Below are 19628 nucleotides of genomic sequence, written 5' to 3' on the forward strand. Positions count from 1 at the left end.
AATTCTGTATTAGTGTGATGTATAAGTATTGCCTTCTTCAGTCTTTAAATAGGTATAAAAAAATAAAGCACAAGTTCAAAGCCATGACGTATTTTGGTAGTTATGCAGTCAGTTTTATCAGTAGATGCAGCATTGCAGTTTCATGGCTCCTGTTTGGTGAGAGGAGATTCTTGTACTGCATTGGAGGAAGAATAAATTCCTGATTAAAATCTCAGTCTCACAGAGCTGCCTGTTGTTTGTGAAGGAACTGAAAGCTTTAGGAGCCAATGAAGTGTTCTTAACAGCTTTTGAGCAATGTGAGTGCAGTAAAGATGGAGGCCTTTTTCTTGCTGTCATTCTCAATTCTGCATAGGTATCACAGGCTCTGATAAGCTTAATTGACATAGGCTATCCCTTTTCTTAATAATAAACAACCAGGTCCTTTCCAGATTAAACTTCAATCTTAATACTACTGAATACCCATTGTGCAGCTTTTGGCTTTTCTTCTCACTCTCTCCCTAGAGGTATAACAGCATGAAAAAATCCCCATGCTTTGTTTTAGTAATGCAGTGTTTTGGTGGATTTATTTTAACTTAAGTGATGTTTAAGATAGTTGAGCCAGGTGAAAGAAATACATTTTACTCACAGTATTTTTGATAGTCCTTGTTCCTGCAGGAGTTTCTTTCCCAATCTTCCTTAAGCCCTGAACAAATCTTTCTCTTGTGCAACAGAATTTCTGGGCTTGCACATCAGTACAGTCAAGCTAGTAGGTGGTCTGGCCCCGGGCCTCTTAGCATCTAGAGAAGCCTTTAAATATGTAAAAGAGAGAATGAAATGCTCTGTTCACAGTTTTCCATGAGTGCAAGAAGGAAAAAAAGAATTGTTGCAGCATAAGAGACTTAAGCATCAGTCAGGTTCTTAGTTATGGGATGGGGTTGCCTGAAAAGACTACAGGATCTCTTTCAATTTTAGATTTTTGAGGACAGGTTAAAAAAATATCTATTAGAATTAATATTAGTACAAATTAACTGTATATATGGACAGATGGACTGCATAAGTTTTAGAGATCCTTCACAACCCTGTATTCTGTAATTAAGGATTGAAGACTGAAAGCCTGAATGCTGAGGCATGTACTGGAGGAAACAGAAGGATAGGTCTGATAAGCTTGGAGGGATCCCAGTTGCCAAGGGGATGTGCAACAAGACAGCATCAAACAAACAGTCTGCCCAAGCCCACTGATGCAGGGGTCTGAAGAGCAGCCTAGCGGGTCCCTTCTAGCCTGTCAGTGGTGTGAGCTCTTTGATTTTGGATTCTTTCATGAAGCCTGTTATTACTTGCACATAGACACACAGAGAGGCCTGCATGGATGGTATGTTAGAACAGGGATGTGGTCTGTTCTAATCTGTTTCAATTAAGAAAAGGTTATTTGAAAGTTGTCAGCATTATGGCAAAGTGCATAAAAATAAAGGCTTATTACTGTTGTGAAAAGATAGGCTCAGAAGACTTGTTTGATGCAAGTAGCTGGTTTTTATTCTTTCCATTCTAGTATAAATATGAATTTTAATGTAAACTATTTCCAAATACTAATTTATAATGTAATATATAGATTTAAAAGCAGTGAAAAACCCACATCAGTAGTAAGTTCAACATGAACTGTGAAACTTTTAAATCCTCCTTACTTTCTTAAAATTTTTTTACTGGTCTTTACTTGACCCTTCAGACCTCTGACTGAAAATGTAGAATTAGGAGAATCACAAACTTGGAATTTTTTGCTTTATTTTATTTACTATTTTGGGCTATCCCTAATTCAAAGAAAAACTACTGTAGTCACAAGGCGGGGTTTGAATGTTGATTTGAAAGGTTCCCTGTGCTATTGGTCACCATACTGTTAAGCTGGTACTTAAGAAAAAGTGAGGTAATGAATCCATTATAGTCGTCAGAGACAATTGCATAATATAAAAGATCTGTGAAATAAGAGCAGTAAAATGGGTTTCTGTGGTTCTGTCTTTATTTTAGTGCTGGTAGAATAGGAGTAATCTTACTAATGGTACTAAGTTTGTGCTGCTTACAGTGAGCAGTACTTACAAACTGCAGAACTTCTTGACAAGCTGTATACATGAAAGAACAGGGATTTAAACTACATACAATTTTCAGCTACAACACAGAAATCAAGAAACATTGAATATTCCTCAAAATTATGTGTAATGGAAATTAATACTATATTAGGAGGATCCATTCAGAATTATTTTGACCTCCCCTTTCTATATTGCTTTAACATGAGCACATAGAAATTGCTACCATAAGATTTCCTGGTATTTAACATTAAGCTTCTGTTGCAGCTGCCTTTTTTCCCCCACAGCCCCTCCTCCTTGTGATACCGTATTATTGTTGGTACACTGTAAATTTTATATGGATTTCAAGCTTTAAGGCTTATATAACCTTCAAACTTTAAGCAGGTTGAGAGGTTTCTAGAGGCGTATTATGACTTAAAACACTGTGGCCACCTTTTAGTCTCGAAGCATCAAAGGCTGATGTGGTCCCTGCTGGTCCAGTGATCCCACTAGTCTCTGTAGTTGTTGTGCAGCTTTCATGACAGTGTAGCAAAAGGATGGGAGTTATTCCCTGGAGCAATAGCATGAAGTCTCAGGCGGTGTGGCAGCTGGGATGCTTGTGCTACAGATGTATCCAGAGTAACTCAAAACTAGTCCCAGTGTGTAGAATGGCGGCAGTTAACCTGATTTGGGAGGAAAAAAAGCCCTATTGTTGCGAGCCCTGCTGGGTCACATCTGCTGCTCGTAGGAACTAGAAAATGAGCACAGGCTCTTTTTAGTTTGCTGTTTATGGGAATTGCTTTGCTGTCTTGCTGCCGTAGTGACAAGTTCAGTACGTGGAGGAACCTGCTTCAAAGAGTTTCTGTGAATACACTTGTGGTACTGCAAAAAACTGCATAGTTTATATAGGGATAGTGGTCGTCTTAACAGCAGTCTGAAGTGTCCTGAAGAAGAAATGGCATAGAGCAGTACTCCAGACCTGATTATCTACTTTTCTTTGGAACTTCTTAGTTTTTCTTGCCAGTAGTATGAGGCAATGAGACAATGTTTAACAATTTTCTCCTAAGTTCCACTTCTGTGGCCTTAGTTCTGGACACCCAGGTGCAGTAATTTGCAGCTCTTTTCAAATGTTGCCATAATTCTACCTAGCAGCAGGGAAAAAAAACTTTCCAAATTTTATTTATTTCATAAGTTGGCTTTTTGTATGGCTGAAGAATCTTTTCTTATGCTGCATTCTTGTAGGATTTTAGTTAATATATTGGAAATACAGATTTAAACATGTATTTGAAATGTATAAAAGTGTCTAATATGCATTATATTTAAAATATGCATATAACCCAAACCACACATTCAGTGTTGCTGTTAAAGGATACTTTTATCACTAAATTTCAAATGAGTTTTTCCTGTTTGTCTGAAGATGTTGTTTGCTGTGTTTTGTGTTTTCAGAGACTGAAATAAAATCTTTATATCTTACTTATTCTGAAATGAAACATGAGCATGGTTCTCCTGAGGAGTGCACTAGCTGGGAAATATTGGAAGCTTTTTCATTCAAAAAAAAGTTAGACCTTTTCTTAAGGTGTATGGAAGAATGTTCTCATTACTCTGAAACTTACTGCTTCTCAAACAAAATATCAGAAGTATGGATGCTAAATATGAGCAAAAGCAGGGAGCACAGTGCCTGTAGAAAAGCAGGCTGCATTACTTTCTGAGTCTTGCCTGAGAAAGTGGCCTGGGAAATCATAATGAGGAAATTAAAACAATCCTCAGAGATAGATGACAGCCTTCTTGTTTTGTCAGTTTCTTGTTTTCTTGCAAGAGAAGGTCGAGGGGTGGTGTACACCACTGACCAATGATGGTGATGTGTTAGTTTACTGACCAGTCAGAGTTTTACATTTCTGGACTTCAGCGTATCGGTCTATAAAAGAAGATCTGAAGAAGCAAACCTCACTCTCCTGTTCAACTCATAAGAGAGTCCATGTTGTGCTTCTTGCATTCCCAATAGTGTGACGCAGAAGCAATGGAAATACCATGAAATCGGTTATCAGCTGCAAGTGTGATGTTGTTTCCTTTTCCTTACATTTTTCATGCTTTCCCACTTTCCCGTTCCTTTATGAGGCCTTTTTTTCCATGTGACATTTTAATTACACAGCAATAATGAAAATTAAGAAAGTAACTATTGCAACAAAAGTTAGATGTTGATATTTTCATATATGGGTGTGGTCTTGCTTAAATTTACTTCAGTAGAAAAATGCCGTATATTTGTTTGAATATTTGGTTTCAGAATAGAATATATTTCATGTTTATGCAGCTATGTAAATTGAACATCAAGAGACTGTCTTCCAGAGGTTTCACATTTATCTAGGGCACTACCAGGTACATATGATTTATTACTGCAAGATTTCATAAGGTAGTGCTATGCCATGTTTTAATATTTAATCTGAGATGTGGAGGGCATTACCTGTCATACTGAGCAACAGTCTGCCATTGTTTCCTTGAGTCCTATCTATTGTCTGTGAATTCGTTTTCATTATATTATAAATATTGTCAGGCAAGGACTTCCCTAAGTGTCTGAGTGGTTGTGACAGTCACAGTGATGATGGCAGGTACTAGCAATAGGAAAAAAGTTTGTTCTTCAGGTTTCTTGCAAAGACGTATTTTATTTCCACCAAACACAACAAAACTTTTAAGTGCCATCCCAACTGTGTACTTCACCTGTGAGACACAATCAGAAAATATATAGTTAATGTAGGAGTTGTTATTTTAATGCATAATGCTTTCCTTGTGGTACAAACAGAAAGAAGTTTAAATTACAGATATTATTTGTGACATGAATTATTAAACAGTGTCTGAGAGGTTTAAAATACATCTCAAGGTCATACATGAAATTTTGTGATGGTTTTCATCCTGAGGTGTGTTTCATGTTGACAGTATGGAGTAAGATCTTCAAAGAAATTTAGATCTTATATAAAAGTTTTAGAGTCTCAAGTTGTTGACTACATGTTCTCATGCCATTAAAATATTTTTAATCTTAATCTCTTTCAGTCCCAGCAAAGATGCATTGTGATCTTTGCTCTGGTGTGCTGCTTTGCAATTCTGGTTGCACTGATATTTTCGGCAGTGGATATTATGGGAGAAGATGAGGATGGACTCTCAGAAAAGAACTGTCAAAATAACTGTCGGTAAGAGGTAACAAACAAAACTTCTCTTTTGGGGTGGAAAGGAACATATGTGTGTTATATAAGGGCATGAAGTAATTGCCATGGTCCTGTGGTTTTATTGGGAAGAGCAGCTAACAGAGGAAGAAACTGTTTCTCATTTTGAATTTTTGGCTTCAGAGGTTAGTTTAACAAAGTAAAGCACACTTTTTGAAGTTAATTTTGAGCAAGACCCTTGTGTTAGATCAGTTATTTTGTAAGCCTGAAACAAAGCCCATTAAGTTTCAGTAACTGAGCATTGAGTTCACATAGTTCCTAATTCTTTCATGTCTTTCTCTCATTAAGAGTACTTCTTTGTTTCTTCAGAAAGGTCACTGATGCCTTTTGACCTAAAATTGCTGTCCATTCTGTGTAGGGGGAGCTTTTCTATTTCACGTTTGATGCATTCCTCTTATAGACACAGTGGCTTACCTATGAACTGTGAAGGAAATTAGTGGTATGATCAGAAAGATGGGTGTTGACAGTGTTGAATTAAGCTTTGCTACAGACACCTGCCATCGTGTATATTTTTTAACTTTTGGTTCTGTTAGTTTTAAGTAGGTGATTAGTTTTTTGGGCCTTTCATTTCCAGACTATGAATCTCATTTTGCTACTCCTCATTGTCATTTTCTTCCATGAATCTGTTCATTGATGATGAGCAATGCTCATCATATTGTCCTATTTGTCATATTGTCCCAGGTCCTCTTCTTCCACCAAGCTGATCTAAAAATAATTTGTAGACTTCATTCCCAGTTGTATTCTGTTTGGGTTTTTTCCCCAAAAAAGACTTAAACTTTTTACAGAGCACCCTCTCTGATCCACTTTATAAAAAAAAAAAAAAAAAAAGTCATTGTTAAATAACTTCTCAGAAATCTATTCTAATCTGATCATGGAATTGCTGGAGTAGGAGGGGCCTCTGGGCATCCTCCAGTCCATGACCCCATTCATAACAGAGCCAGCTACAGCAGGTTGCTCAGGCATGTGCACGGCCATGCTCTGTGTAGCTCCAAGGATGGACTCCACAGCCTTTCTGCAAAGCCTGTTCCCCTGTTTGTGCAGAACCTACCAAGCTACCAGTGTCTGGGTAGGAGGTAATTGACATTTGCATTTTAGAATAATTTAATGAAAGATTAATGTTTCTTTGAGCCTTTGATCCTTATTTCTGCTATTCTTTGTACATTTAGTGGGAAAACTCTTTTGGGACAGTGCCTTTTTATGCTGCACCTGTCACACTGCAGACAGCACTAATTCAGAATCTGGAAAAATTTATGATGTTTTTTCAGTTGTAATGGGCTTTTATAATATTTTTTGCATGGTGCTTAAGAAAAAAAACCAAAACCAAAACGGAGAGGATTCTTAAAATTTGTATCTCTTTTCAAGTGGAATATACTTGCAGCATCAGGTAGCTTTATACTGAAACCAACTGTCCTTCTGGCACTTTTTCCAGAATTGTTTCTAGATTTGCTTTTATTCATTTCATTGTATACTTACAGGTCTGGGCAGCCTTCTGGTATCTTCTCTGAATTTTCTAGAGTTCAGCCAGCTTTCCTTTCTCCATCAAGGTCTTAAGTGTCTTTCACTGTGAGATGTTGTCTTCCAAAATTTTTGAAGATACTGTATGTGTTACCTCTACACCCACTGTCTCCATGTGTGAATCTTTGACAGAACTAGGTCAGATGAGGGGAAGGTCTTTTTGTTCATTGGCTTCAGTATGCACACAACTTCAGCACACTCAGAAATTACTGCACCATGTATCTTAGTTGTATCAACTAATGGTTCCCATTTTGTTCTGGGTAGCTGTGTAGGCCTAGCGAGGGAGGGACTTCATGTTCTTTACTTTTTATTCTTCAAAGGGAAAAAAAAATCAGAGTTGAATAGATACACAGTACTAAGAAAAACAGGGATATTATTTTTTTCCATGTGAGAAATTGATTTCTTCTGTCTCTGTGTATGGGTTACAGCAATCTGCCTTTCCAAAGACTACTTACCTTTGCTCAGTGTTTTGTTGGTTCACATGTGTCAGTTTTGTCCCCTCCTGGATTGTCTTAGAGGAGCCTGAGACTAAATTCAGCACCTTGACTTTAAACTTAAGAGTCAGTTAAACTGCTCTGTGTTTATATGGATGAAAGTGAACCCAGACCCCAGCTCAATTTTAAGTTGCCTTTCACACAGTGATTCAAATGCATGATCTAGCTACTAATGCCTGAACTAGAAGGCACATAAATGCTGTGCATATGGACTGTCTAAACCATTTCTAATAACAGTATCCAAGTGCTGGCAGCTGCTGCCTTCTAAGTCCTTCTCTACATGATGAAACTGGGGTCCTTTATGTGTTAAATGCATCACAGAGTTAACTGAAGTGTCACAAATCAATTGCTGCCAATGGCATATATTTAGTGCTTTGGCTAAGCACTTTTAATAAGTAAGACAAGAGTTACCGAATTCTTAAATTTCTGCTGTGTGATTACTTTCCCTGACATTCAGGAAGAGGTGCTTACATTTGCAGGTTGTGCAAGACAGAATGGTAGTAGATGATCTCTTTTTTTTTTTTTTTAAATGAAGTGTTTGTCAAATATAAGTTTCTATGTATGAGCCTATAATTCTTTTTTTGGTTTTAACTGATGAAGTTTGTGAAGAATGTTGGTGGGAAGGGATGCTGTTGATTTGAGAAGAACTTTGCTGATGGTTTGTTAATGGCTGGGTTTTTTTTGGAAAAATTCATTTTTTTGTTTTTGTTTTAAAGAAAAATTCTCCTGACATAGAACTGTAGTCTAGAAAAGTTCTCTGGCTAGAAAGTTTTGGAGCTTGTGTGAAAAAATAAAATTTTTACAAGAGAGAAAGAGAACATAAGAGGAAGACTTTTTAGAATCTAGAACTTTTCCAAGTGATGTTTTCCACTTACATTTCTCTTTCTTTTTGTGATTGGATTATTCAGGAACATAAATGCAGCTTTTCTATCTGCTTGTTGTAATTCAACATGTGGTTCCTCTTCTATAAACCAATCCTTAAACTCTTATTACATGGGGAATACTTACTGCATATTCCCAAAATGACCTTACTCTTTATTGATGTATTTATTTCTCTTGAGGGCTTTGTAATAAAAATAAGTCTGGGAGTGGGAAATCAGGCTTTTTTGCATATCTCCTCTGATTGCTGCAGGGATTGATGCTACCCATCCTATTAAAAAGAATGTCAACTGATTGAAATTAAAGGAATAAAAAAAAGTAGCAGTGACTGTGAAAAGTTGAGGCTTTGCAGTTTGTGCTCAGTATGTGATGGAAATAATTCTCTTGAGATGTCCACAGTAATGTTGTTAGGCAGCCCGGATGGATGAGACTGGTAAAGAGGATATACTTAGCAGTCTGGGAATTTTGCCTGTCTTGCTGTGGGTCCATTAGATGGTGAATCTATAAAATTAGATTATTGTAATTTGAAAATAGTACATTTTAATGGCTGATCTATTGTGAATAAATCTTGGCTAGCCTCTGATGTAATGTCAGTTAAGACTTTGTTGGAATTGACTGATAAACACTAAACATGGCAATTTTGGAAACAGAAGAAATTGCATCTATTAAGAGATTGTCTCTGCTATCCAAACTATTTCAACCAAGGCTGTTTTGATTTATTAATGGTAACTTGAGCTGTTCAAGGCTCAACTTGAGATTCTTCTCCTGCTTGTTGGTGCTGATAGCCATGCTAGGGATCCTACAGAGTTTACACATGCTCTTAGCTATCCTTGTCTCACTGGCTTTTCCAATATCTGTTGAAGCAGTGGCAGCAGCTGGCATAGGTCCTACCTCTGGCTGTGGGTTTGGCCCTATCCCTTGAACTACAGAACAAGGTGGAAAAAAAGGGAAGTAATGGTAGCTACTTTCCATGCTTACCGAGCTAAAACTAAAACTGTTGTAATGGGTTTTTTTGGTTTTTTGGGGTTTTTTTTAAATATTGCCTTTCTCTGATGATAATTGGAAGAATTTTCCTGGTTTCTGTTTGTGTTTTCAAGGCAGATTCTGTCTTGCATTCTGTTCCAGTGATGCTGTTTTGATCATTTCTCTTCTCCTTAGAGTCATATATAATGAAGGCACTTTTATGTTCTTTTATGTTTGAATTTATGTTGGAAGAATTTGCTTTTGTTAATGACAGGAGTGGAAAAGCCTATTTAGTTCACTTCTTGACTGTAGGGAGGCTTTGACCAATGCTGTCCTATAATAGGTAGGTGATGAGACCTGAGCAGTGTTTGTGATTTCTTCAGGTACTGTTTGGATAATGGTTGGTATCCTGGAGAGGCTCAATCTTCTTGTTGATGTGCAAAGCTTTAGAATTTAACAGTACCCTGCAATGCTGAATTTCAGAGGTTAAATCTAGTTGTATACAATAATTATATTGAACAATTACTGTGTGTTGCATGCACTGCTTTCAATTTCATTAGATTATTCTCTGGTTGTGAAAGGGGACACGCAATTGATTTTTTTCTGCTGCTTTATGAATCTTTTCTTTCGACTACTCTGCTATTTCACTAAGTAGGGTTTTGCAGCACTATTAAATAAGCATACTGCAGCACATGCTTACATTCATTTACCTTGGAAGTGCTTTGCCCCTGGCTTATTGTGGAGGAGATTTTCTCTGTGCTGCGTGGGTTCTGAACATAGCAAGGTTTATATTGACTGGTTTCTATTTAATAAACAAACTATGACAAGCATAATAGTTAAATGTCTAAACAGAAAAAGATGCTCATATTTTGAAAACAAGCCTGTTAAAGAGCAACTGAAGATTTCTGTTTACAAAACAACTATTCCACTTGGCATAAAAATGCTTTCTGTCAACATGATGGACTAGAGGATCAAGTCTACCCTCAGTCAGTTTGCAGACAGCACCAATTTGAGCAGAAGTGTTGATTTCTGGAGGATAGGAAGGCTCTGCAGAGCAATCTGGAGAGGCTGGATCAATGGGCCAAGGCCAAAGGTATGAAGTTCACAAAGTGATGGGCCTTGCCCTTGAGTCACAGCAACCCCTTGCAGCACTACAGGCTGGGGCAGAGCGGCTGGAAAGCTGCCCAGCAGAGAAGGACCTGGGAGTGCTGGCTGACAGTGACTAAACCTGAGCCAATGTCTGCCCAGGGGGCCAAGAAAGCCAATGGCATCCTGGCCTATATCTCTAATAGTGTGGCCAGCAGGACCGGGGCAATGATTGTTCTCCTGTGCTCGGCACTGGTGAGGCCTCACCTTCAATCCAGTGCTCAGTTCTGTGTTTCTCAGTTCAAGGACATTGAGGTGTTGGAGGGTGTCCAGAGAAGGGCAATGGAGTTGGTGAAGGGTCTGGAGCACAAGTCTTGTGAGGAATGGCTGAGTGAGCTAGGGTTGCCTAGTTTGGAGAACAGGAAGCTCAGGGCTGACCTTATTGCTCTCTTCAGCCACCTGAAACAGGCTATAGCCAGGACAGAGATTCAGTCTCTTCTCAAATGTGGCAAGTGGCAGAGGAAATGGCTTCAGGTTGTGCCAAGGGAGGTTCAGGTGGGATATTAAAAACTATTTATTTACTGAAAGGGTTATGAAGCATTGAAACAAGTTGCTTGGGAAAGTGGTGATACCCAGGAGGTATCTAAAACAGATACAGATTTGGGGCTCAGGGATGTTGTTTAGTGGTGAATAAGGTGGTGCTGGGTTAATGGTTGGGCTTACTGATTTTAAGATCTTTTCCAGCCTTAACAACTCTAGGGTGAGTGTTTTCCTCTTGGTTTTGGGTGATAGAGAGAATGAGCTATAAAATCTCCAAATTTTTCAGATGATCTCTATTTGTAGTCATTTTTATTTTTCCATGTAAAGAGGGAATGTACTTTCAATTGAAGTTTCTTGGCTGGCCACTACAAAGACCTGTTGTACCTCCTGCAAATCCATTTAACATCTGAAGCCATGGAGGGGAGTCACTGTAGCAGTGGAGGACCCATGATTTCGAGACCAGACCAGCTGGGGACAATGTGGTGAGATAATTGAAGGACGGGCTCAATTTGATGACCTGAAAAAAAAAAAGAGCTTTAATAGCGAAAATTACAAACATATAATATCGACAGAGTAGAAGGTGCACCAAAAGGGCGAGGGTCAAGGGGATACAGATTACTTATATAAACTAAGGTTGGGGTGGAGGCTAAGGGTAAGGGTTCAATAGGAAAAGGTGATTAGGAAGATGTAAAACATTGCACCAAACATGGACCAATATTAATAGGGGAAACAGTGAACTTTCTGGTAACATTTACGTAAAACATGTACAGGAGGCAATGTAGCTAATACTCTCCATAAATAAGATGGTTTTTCCCACAGCCTTCTGCCTGGATTCCTATTGACCCCAACAACTCACTAGTTCAACTTGCACAAAAAGAAATTCTGCCTATCCTACCTTTTATTTTTCAAAATTCATTTCAATGGAAAAGATAAAGTATTAACAGTACAGTACCTGTAAAGGGGACAGTTCTTTTCCTGTGTTTTGGCACAAAACACAAAAAACAAAGGATAATTCTCATTTTGTTTACCATTTAATTTCAGCTATAGAGAGTGTCTTCACAAATTAAAAAATGAGTGAAAAAAACTCGTGAACTGTTTAGATCTTGTTCTGTCTTCATTACTCCCAGTAGATAGTTCATTGTTAATTGCATTGTGTCAAATAGGTCTGGGCTTCCACTCGTTTTATTCAAACACACAAACCTATTCTTTTTCCTACTCTTTGTTCCGTTAAGTCTGATTATTTTCTGTGGACTTTAGGATAGAGGGCTTTAGAGTCTCCTTAAGGCAGCTTTTCCTGCCATGATACATGTGGTTTAGGATGTAAGACAGAGATTAACATATTTTGTGTTCTTGGAAGTTACCTTTTTAAGTTTATGTTTATTTCCCCTTTAGAATTTATTAATTGATATCAGAGAAAATGTTCCAACCTAATAAAAATCAAATTCAAATTACTTCAAGGTTCCTAGGTAATGCAGGTAGGATAAAGGAGCAATTCATGTATTAGAGTATCCTATCTCCTATCTAGTTTGGAGGAGCTTCTCTGTGATTAAATCTTTTTTTTTTCTCTTTTTATTTTTTTCACACTTTCTCCCTTCCCAACTTAATTTGTTCTTTTCTCTTTTCAACCTTAATATCTCCAGAAGGCTGAAATTATTTCATCCGAGCAAAACTTAAAAGATTTCTGAGGACATTTTCTATACCAGATTGTAAGGCTATACTAAACAGAGTTATTAAATCTCTTAATTAGTGGTCATTCTCATGATCTTGAAAACCAATTTATGACATTTCAGAGAGGTTTTTGTTCTGCCTGGTGAGAATAGCCATCCAGTTTAATAAAACTCCCTGATAAATTTTTCTTCCTTGGGAAAGGCATTAAAAGTAGCTAAAAGTTGTACTAAAATTGTAGCAGAATCTGTTTGAATTCATGCTCCATTTCAGGGTGACTTGTTTGTTCAGCCAGAGCTGACTTTGCATCAAATCCTAAAAAGCACCTGTTCCAATGACACCATTTATATTTAATTTCTTCTCCACCCTCAGAGTATATGTATGAAAAAGATACTTATTATCCTGTCAGGTTACATTAGATGCATTGGGTTCTGTGTCTAATCCTAGGACGGCGCTGTGAGTGTCCTCTAGGCTAACATGATTTGATACTCCTCAGGAGTGCAAGTCTCTCATGCTGGATGGTTTCTGTGACCTGCTGAGCCTGCCTTTCGGAGCTCCAGGGCGGTGCTGTGCTTAAGAAGCAGCAGATGTGATGCCTCCTGAAGCCCAAAACGTTGTGCAGAGCTGGTGGGCCTGAGCTGACTCTCCAGTTCAGCCATGTGCAGCTGTGGTGGCCCTGAGGTTGCCTCGGCTCTTGGCGTTAATGTCCTGCTGAGATGCTGCAGGGAGAGCTGGTGGTTGCACTTTTTTAGGACTGGTTTTTCCAGATGCTCTTTACATGTACAGGAAGACAGATTTTGGTGAAATGTTTGGGGTTTTTCTTTGTTATTCTGAAGATTTTCTTCCTGGTTTATTATCCTCTGAATAAGTGGGTGAAATTTAGGTGAAGCCAGAGTCATCTCTCAATGGTTTCTGATATGACGTCCATATGTCCGTGTCTCTAGTTAGTCAGAGCATCATTGTGAGTAACGCTTCAGATACAAATTACTCTTGCATGTTGGGCAAGATGTCAATGACCTGTGTTCATCCAGAAAGTACGAGTTGCTTCCTTTATTCAGCTTACCCACATCCAGTTGTCTTAACCATGGGTAAAAAATGCAATGGAGAAATGTTTCATTATCATTAGTATTTTTTCACTTCATGTTTTAGGATTTTTTTCCCCATAATTAATTTGCTTCCTGTCAGCCAGACTGGAAAAAAATAAAATAAAATAAAAAAATCCGCAAAACCAGCTTTGGCATGTGCCAGACACAGATCTGTCATTTATCCTCTATTTAATGACCAGTCTTTTCCAAATAAGATTATTTCAAAATTATTATACAGCTCAAAGAGAGTTTTTATGACCGACAGCATCACAGTTTGGTAGGTTTAAAACTGATTGCTTCACATACTAAGTGTTAAAATGGCTCTTCTGAGACCCATCAGTGATTTGCATGTCTTCTGATATGACGGGGAAGATTCATCTTACCTCAGACTAAAGTTTTGATGGATATTTAATGGCACATTGGAGGCATTGACTTTGTCTTTTTACTCTAGATCTGATTGGATCTCTTGGAATAAATATATTACCCTCATATGTATGACCACAAATGATACCTGATATCTTTTGTCAGTTTGGCAGGTATAGAGTTAATTGATTTTCACTGCTTTATCAAAATATTTCTTTAAAGAACCTGTTGGGGAAATGCAGCATTTTTTTTTTTAAATTTTCTTTGTTGTCATTTATTAAATAGCTCCTCAAGTCAGCTATTGGGCTTGAATAAGAATAATTTTTAGAACTCTTCTCCTGGCTGAGAATTGGAGAAAAACGCACTTCTACCAGTCATTTAGCAAACTGTGAATCTGCATAAGCTTCATTACTAATCATGACACTTTAAGGCAAGAATGAATGTGTCACCAGCATCAGGCAGGTAGCCATGATTTGGATTTTGTTCAAACACTGTCAGAAACTCTAGTCCTGTTTTCAACCAGTTTTGGGTCACTTGTATCTGCTTGGCAGTGCATGATTTACAGTTCATTGCAGGTGCTGGTGGAGAGCAGGGTTTAATAAATGCCTTAGTGGATACCTGAGATGATGTATTTGGGCCAATGGAGGCTGAAGTGCTGGTCTAGTGGAAGTGTTTCCTCAAAGATGCAGCCTGCACCAGTGGGACAGTGACAGACTGCAAGAGCTGCCCCATATGGTGTGTTTCATAAATGCATGTGAGCTACCTCAAGGATATCCCCATTCACCTTCCAATTTTGGGCCAAGACAGGCTGCCAAAACTGGAGCTAGTCCATCACTACAGCAGCTTTGGGGAATGATGTGGGAGAGCACTAGAGAGAGCACTAGAAATGCAACCTCTGTATGAAAACAGACAAACTATTGTCTTCCCTAGTGACACATCTGTTTGCATGTGAAAAAACTTCAGGACTGACTAGAGAGGAGAAAACTCTGCTCTTGCTCTTGAGAAGAGTTATGCAAATACCTAAAATGGGCAGCCAACTGATTCTGTGTCAGAGGTACTGCTCTGGCCATGTACACTTGGTAGAATTTCCATGGAAAAATGTACTTCTGATATTTGATGGGGGTTTTATGTTTTCAAGCCTTGTTTGAGAGTCAGAATTTTGCTATTAAAATGTATTCTATAGAGTAAATACCAGTAAGTCAGTTAATGCTTTCTACTGAGACCTAAAAAGGTATTGTTTCTTTGTTTCTTTGTTTCTTTGTTTCTTTGATGTTCTTAAAACACTGCTTTATCAATCCAGATAGCTCATGTCTGTTAGGGGAAGTGGTTCCTGACTTTATTCAGCTTGGCTAGAAATGTACCCATCACTTTTCCTTTTTTCCCCCCTGGTTTTAACTTGCATGAAACAAGTTTTAAATATGTGATATTAATCAGATGCAATTCTTGATGGACCTAACTTAATTACTATTAAAAAAAAAAAAAAAGACAAAAAAAAAACAAACTCCCCAACCAAAACCAAAATTAAACAAACAACAAAAGAGAAATACAAATAGATACCATGTGAAACCATCTGACAGTAGTTAAACCAATCTTAGTACCCCTAAGGTATCCTGGAGCGTTTCCATAGACTCTTGCCTCAGTAATTTGAGTGCTGGCAGTGTGCTTTGGGAATGGATACTTTAAGTAATTTATTCTTTTAATCTGTGGATTTTTATTACTGTTTCTACCTTGACCATATCTGCTGAATTTGCAGTGCTGATTTCAAATAGTTGCTGACTAAAGTTTTTACCTTCAATTTTCCTTCGTTTTTTTGCAAAGCATTTTTGTTTGTTCTTGCTGGGCAGGAAGGGCATTAATTAAATTTAGAGTATTGTTGGATTGTGTAAATGCCAACATCATAGAATATAATTTAATTTCTATTCTGGGTAAGAGAGCTTTTACTTAGAAAAATCTCATTTAATTATTGTTAACACCATAAAATCATGCTTATTTATGAGGAAAAATAATATTTTGATTCTTGATTGGTTTCTACGACCATAAGCTAACATATTTATCCATTCCAAGTCATACCAAGATAATCAGAGCCTTTTAGAAAGATGCAAGGGCCAAAAGAGAAATAGTAGCAATCAGATTCCCACTTCTTGTGTATTGATATGTGATTATTCAGTCCAAATTAATGTTGCTCTTTGCAGTTACAAAGTGTCCATATGAGAAGATCAGGGGTTGTATGGAAGGAAATTAAAAGGCAACATAAATTTTGTTATCTAAAAAAAATATAAAAAGGCCTAGTTTTGCCTGTAATAATTTGCCATATTCAAGCCTTATAAAAAGGTTTAATATGAACATAGTCACAAACTGAATGTAGAAATAAAATAAAAACATCTGGTTAACTAATTAATGTATATGACAGGGGCTATTTATACAATATTTGTTGTTCTTCTGAGAGGCTTTTTAAAGTTGTTATGTTAGGATATTTTAGTGTATTTTACAGATGGGTGAATGATGAATGGATTGCTGCTCAAAAGAGCTAAATAGGCGTAACAGCTGATGAGGGGCTTGTGTGGCTGCTACATGGCTTTGTACAGGACTGACTAAATACTTCAGCTGTTGAGTTTTACATAATTTGAAAGTCATGGTAATGGTATTTACTCAAGACTTAAACACAGTACAGACAAAGGAAAGAGGTTGAAATTTTTTTCATTGATTAAACAGGTACCAAGTGAGCACTTATTGTTGTGCTGGCAAGTCTCAGCTCCTGGTTCCTGACTGATGGACATGCAGGGTGCCCCCTGAAGTGTGCAGCTGGGTTTCCTTAGGCATGACAGGGGCAAGAATGGCTTAGCATTGCTGTACTTATCTTTGTTAGGAAGGAAGTTGCATGCCACTGGCTGGGGGCAGAGCTTCCCCAGCTGCCATTTAGGTGCATTGCCTGGAGTCACTGTCAAGAAACAGGCACTTCATAGTGGCAAACTGCTGTACATTACTGTGTTTGGAAGACTATTTCTAATAACATTTATAGATAATGAAAACATTGAAAACATCAGCTCAGAATTAAGAATGTATAAATGAACAAACTCAGTAGTATGAGGGGTTTTTTGCGTATCAATTGAGGATATGTTACAACTGTGGCATCAAACTGCAATGAGGATATTTAGAAGCACAGAAATAAAAGCTAGGCCAGCCTTTCCATATTCCTGGTAAGGGATCAGAAATCTAATGGGCAAAAAGCAATTAAATAAAAAAATTGGCTGGTCCTTTCTCAGAGCTCTCTCCTTACTGGGAGGGGTAAAACAGTGCATTTAGTAACTAAAACCGGGGGTTAAAAAAAGTTTCTTTTCTGATGATGTCCTTGTCCTTTCATGTCTAAAGATTAACTATGAATTTTTGAAAGATTTAGACAACGCAATTGTGTGGGGTTTTTGATAAGCATATCCTGGAGATCTTCAATTACAGTATGGTAGTGAACAGAGAAAACTAAATGATGTAGTGCTTCTTGGTTAATGGTATATATGGCATTCTAGATAATAAACAGACATGACAGATTTCTTATTCTAAATTCAACAGAATTGGGTCACTGTTTCTTTTTTTTTTAGTAGGAGTTTTGCAAAATGTACCTTATCTTTTTTCAATTTACCTCAGATCCTCAGGATCCTCATGTTTTTGTAGTTTACCCTTCAATGTAGCACCTAGCTGTCTACGATGTGATAATCTGAGCTACAGATCTGCTTTTTACAAGAGTGAGGTTTTAGGTTTCTTTTAAGCACTGAGTGATGTAGCACCTTGATGTTATGAAAACGACAGAGGCACTCTGGCTGTCGCATAGGCAGGATACTGGCAAGCCTTTATGCAGGGAATACCATTCTTCTAATTAACATCAAACCTGAGAAGCGAGCTAGATTGCAAGAACTTTCATGTGAGTGTGGATGTTTTGAATAATGAATGGTGGTGTGTTGAATTGTTAATACTTTATCTACAAACTCTGACTTGAAGTAGTTCATCTTACTGTTTGTGTTTACTTCATTTTTCATGGCTTACACACTGATTAAATCTTATTGTGTGATAAAGATGTTTTCTCATTGGTTTCTTACTTTTCTATGCTTTTTAAAATTTATTTTCCTTCCCCTTGACAGACATATGTAACTTGTTTTCCTTCTCTCCTTCTTTACCCTGTCATTTGGCTTGGCTTTGTGAGATTCTGACAGTGTGCTTGCCCTTCCCTTGAGCTTTTCATTACAGGCTTCTTTGTGGTCTTTCCCTATGCACCAGTGGTTTAGAAAGTGGCATGAACTCCATTCCTTGGAGCGTTTTCAGACTCCCTCCCACACACATGCGTGTTCCCTGCCTAGATGAGCTATCTCGAGTCTATATTTGGAGACTGAGAGTGTCTGGAGAATAAATCTGTGTTGGCCACAGTGCTGAAAATATCAAACGAATTCACAGTTTTAAGTATTATGTTAAGACAGGAATTTAGCTAATTAGTTTTGGTGTAATTATTAGAAGAGTGTATCATAAGATAGTTAATCCAGTGAATATGCTTATGTGATGCCAGTTTTATTAGACTTGAAATCAAAATATATAATCTCTTTTACCTGAGAAGGATTATATTTTGTGATAGCAATTAGTAGGCTTTAATAAGGTGTACTGAAACAAAACTGACTCTTCTTGGGTTGGCCAAGGGATGTCTTTTGGGGTGAAATATGTAGGATTAGTGTTTAACTTAGAGGCACTGTGGAGAAGATGTGCTATTCTGCTTTAAGCAGAGGGAAATGTGTTTAACCCCTTGCTTAGTCTTGGATTCCTGAACTTAATTCATGCTTTGAAACTGGCCCTCCAGATGCTAGATGACTCCCCTGTGGAATGGCAGCTCCTGGTACTGCAACACTCTTCTGCCAGCCACCTCAGCGTGGAGCTCTTCCAGAGAGATTCCATGTGCTGATTAGTTCCCGGCATTGCTGCCACCTCTCACTCTGCCGCTCATTTGTACATTTAAGTAATGTCCTTTGAAGAAGCACCTTTAAGTTGGCCACACTGCTGTCCCCATCCCCAGAAGAAACTTGGGACCCTGTGGTTCTCTGATTTTGCTCTTGCAGTAGTTACTGTGATCTGTGACTTAAATCCCATATACTAGGTGCAACTTATGGGAGTTGAAGTTGCAATTGGCTATGCTTTTGTTCTTTGATGAGTTCTTATAGAAGGCAGCTTATTTTGTTAAGATCAAGAAAAAAACCTAAGGATTTTAACACAGAGCCCAAAGATCAAGAAGGGCCTTTGTTTTGGTACACTCATTGGAAGTGAAAGGTGTTGTTTGAATTATCTGTGGAGTGTGAAGACTGGTCAGGTCAGCTGGTTTCTCCTGCCTCGGCACCCTCAGGCGCTTGCCTCTCAGCAGTCTGCTGTAAGAATCCGCTGACCAGCTCTCAATTCTCCCCACAGCTGCAAAACCCATTAAAATGTTGTAGTGCTGACAGGCAGAAATGCTGTAAAAATGCAAATTTTCTTGTGCTGAGGGGCAAGATGCCAAGAAATGCTTTTCAAAATGTTTCACTGCTGCATAAAGATTTAGGGTAGTTGATACAGATGGAATGCTAAGTTTTAAGCAATTGGAGAGAAGCTTTTACCATTACTATGTCCACTAGTATTTTGGTTCTTCAGTCACCTGAGGACTTTGGTGCAAAGGGTTTGCTTCTGTCTTTTATTTTTATTTTTTTATTTTTTAAAAAATATTTTTAAACAGAAAGTAATGGGCTAAGAGGTGGTGTTCTGCTCTGTTTGGTGCACAAAGGAAGGACTGCTTCC

The 19628-nt window shown here is 38.0% G+C and overlaps 1 protein-coding gene across 16 annotated transcripts in view; it reads left to right on the plus strand.

The window, feature by feature from the left end:
- PLD5 (phospholipase D family member 5) overlaps nucleotides 1-19628 on the plus strand; it is a 204316-nt gene that overhangs the window by 98464 nt on the left and 86224 nt on the right. For 9 of the 16 annotated variants that reach the window (XM_023924443.2, XM_086878246.1, XM_023924442.2 and 6 more), the window contains one exon: nucleotides 5073-5209. In XM_023924443.2, coding sequence (XP_023780211.1) covers nucleotides 5073-5209 — 137 coding nt within the window. Of the gene's footprint in view, nucleotides 1-5072; nucleotides 5217-19628 lie in introns of all 16 variants that reach the window. The other 7 variants (XM_086878252.1, XM_086878249.1, XM_023924448.2 and 4 more) reach the window with 1 other exon arrangement.

This window comes from Cyanistes caeruleus, chromosome 2 (assembly GCF_971803275.1).
Source record: "Cyanistes caeruleus chromosome 2, bCyaCae1.hap1.1, whole genome shotgun sequence".
In the NCBI taxonomy this organism is placed as follows: Eukaryota; Metazoa; Chordata; class Aves; order Passeriformes; family Paridae; genus Cyanistes; species Cyanistes caeruleus.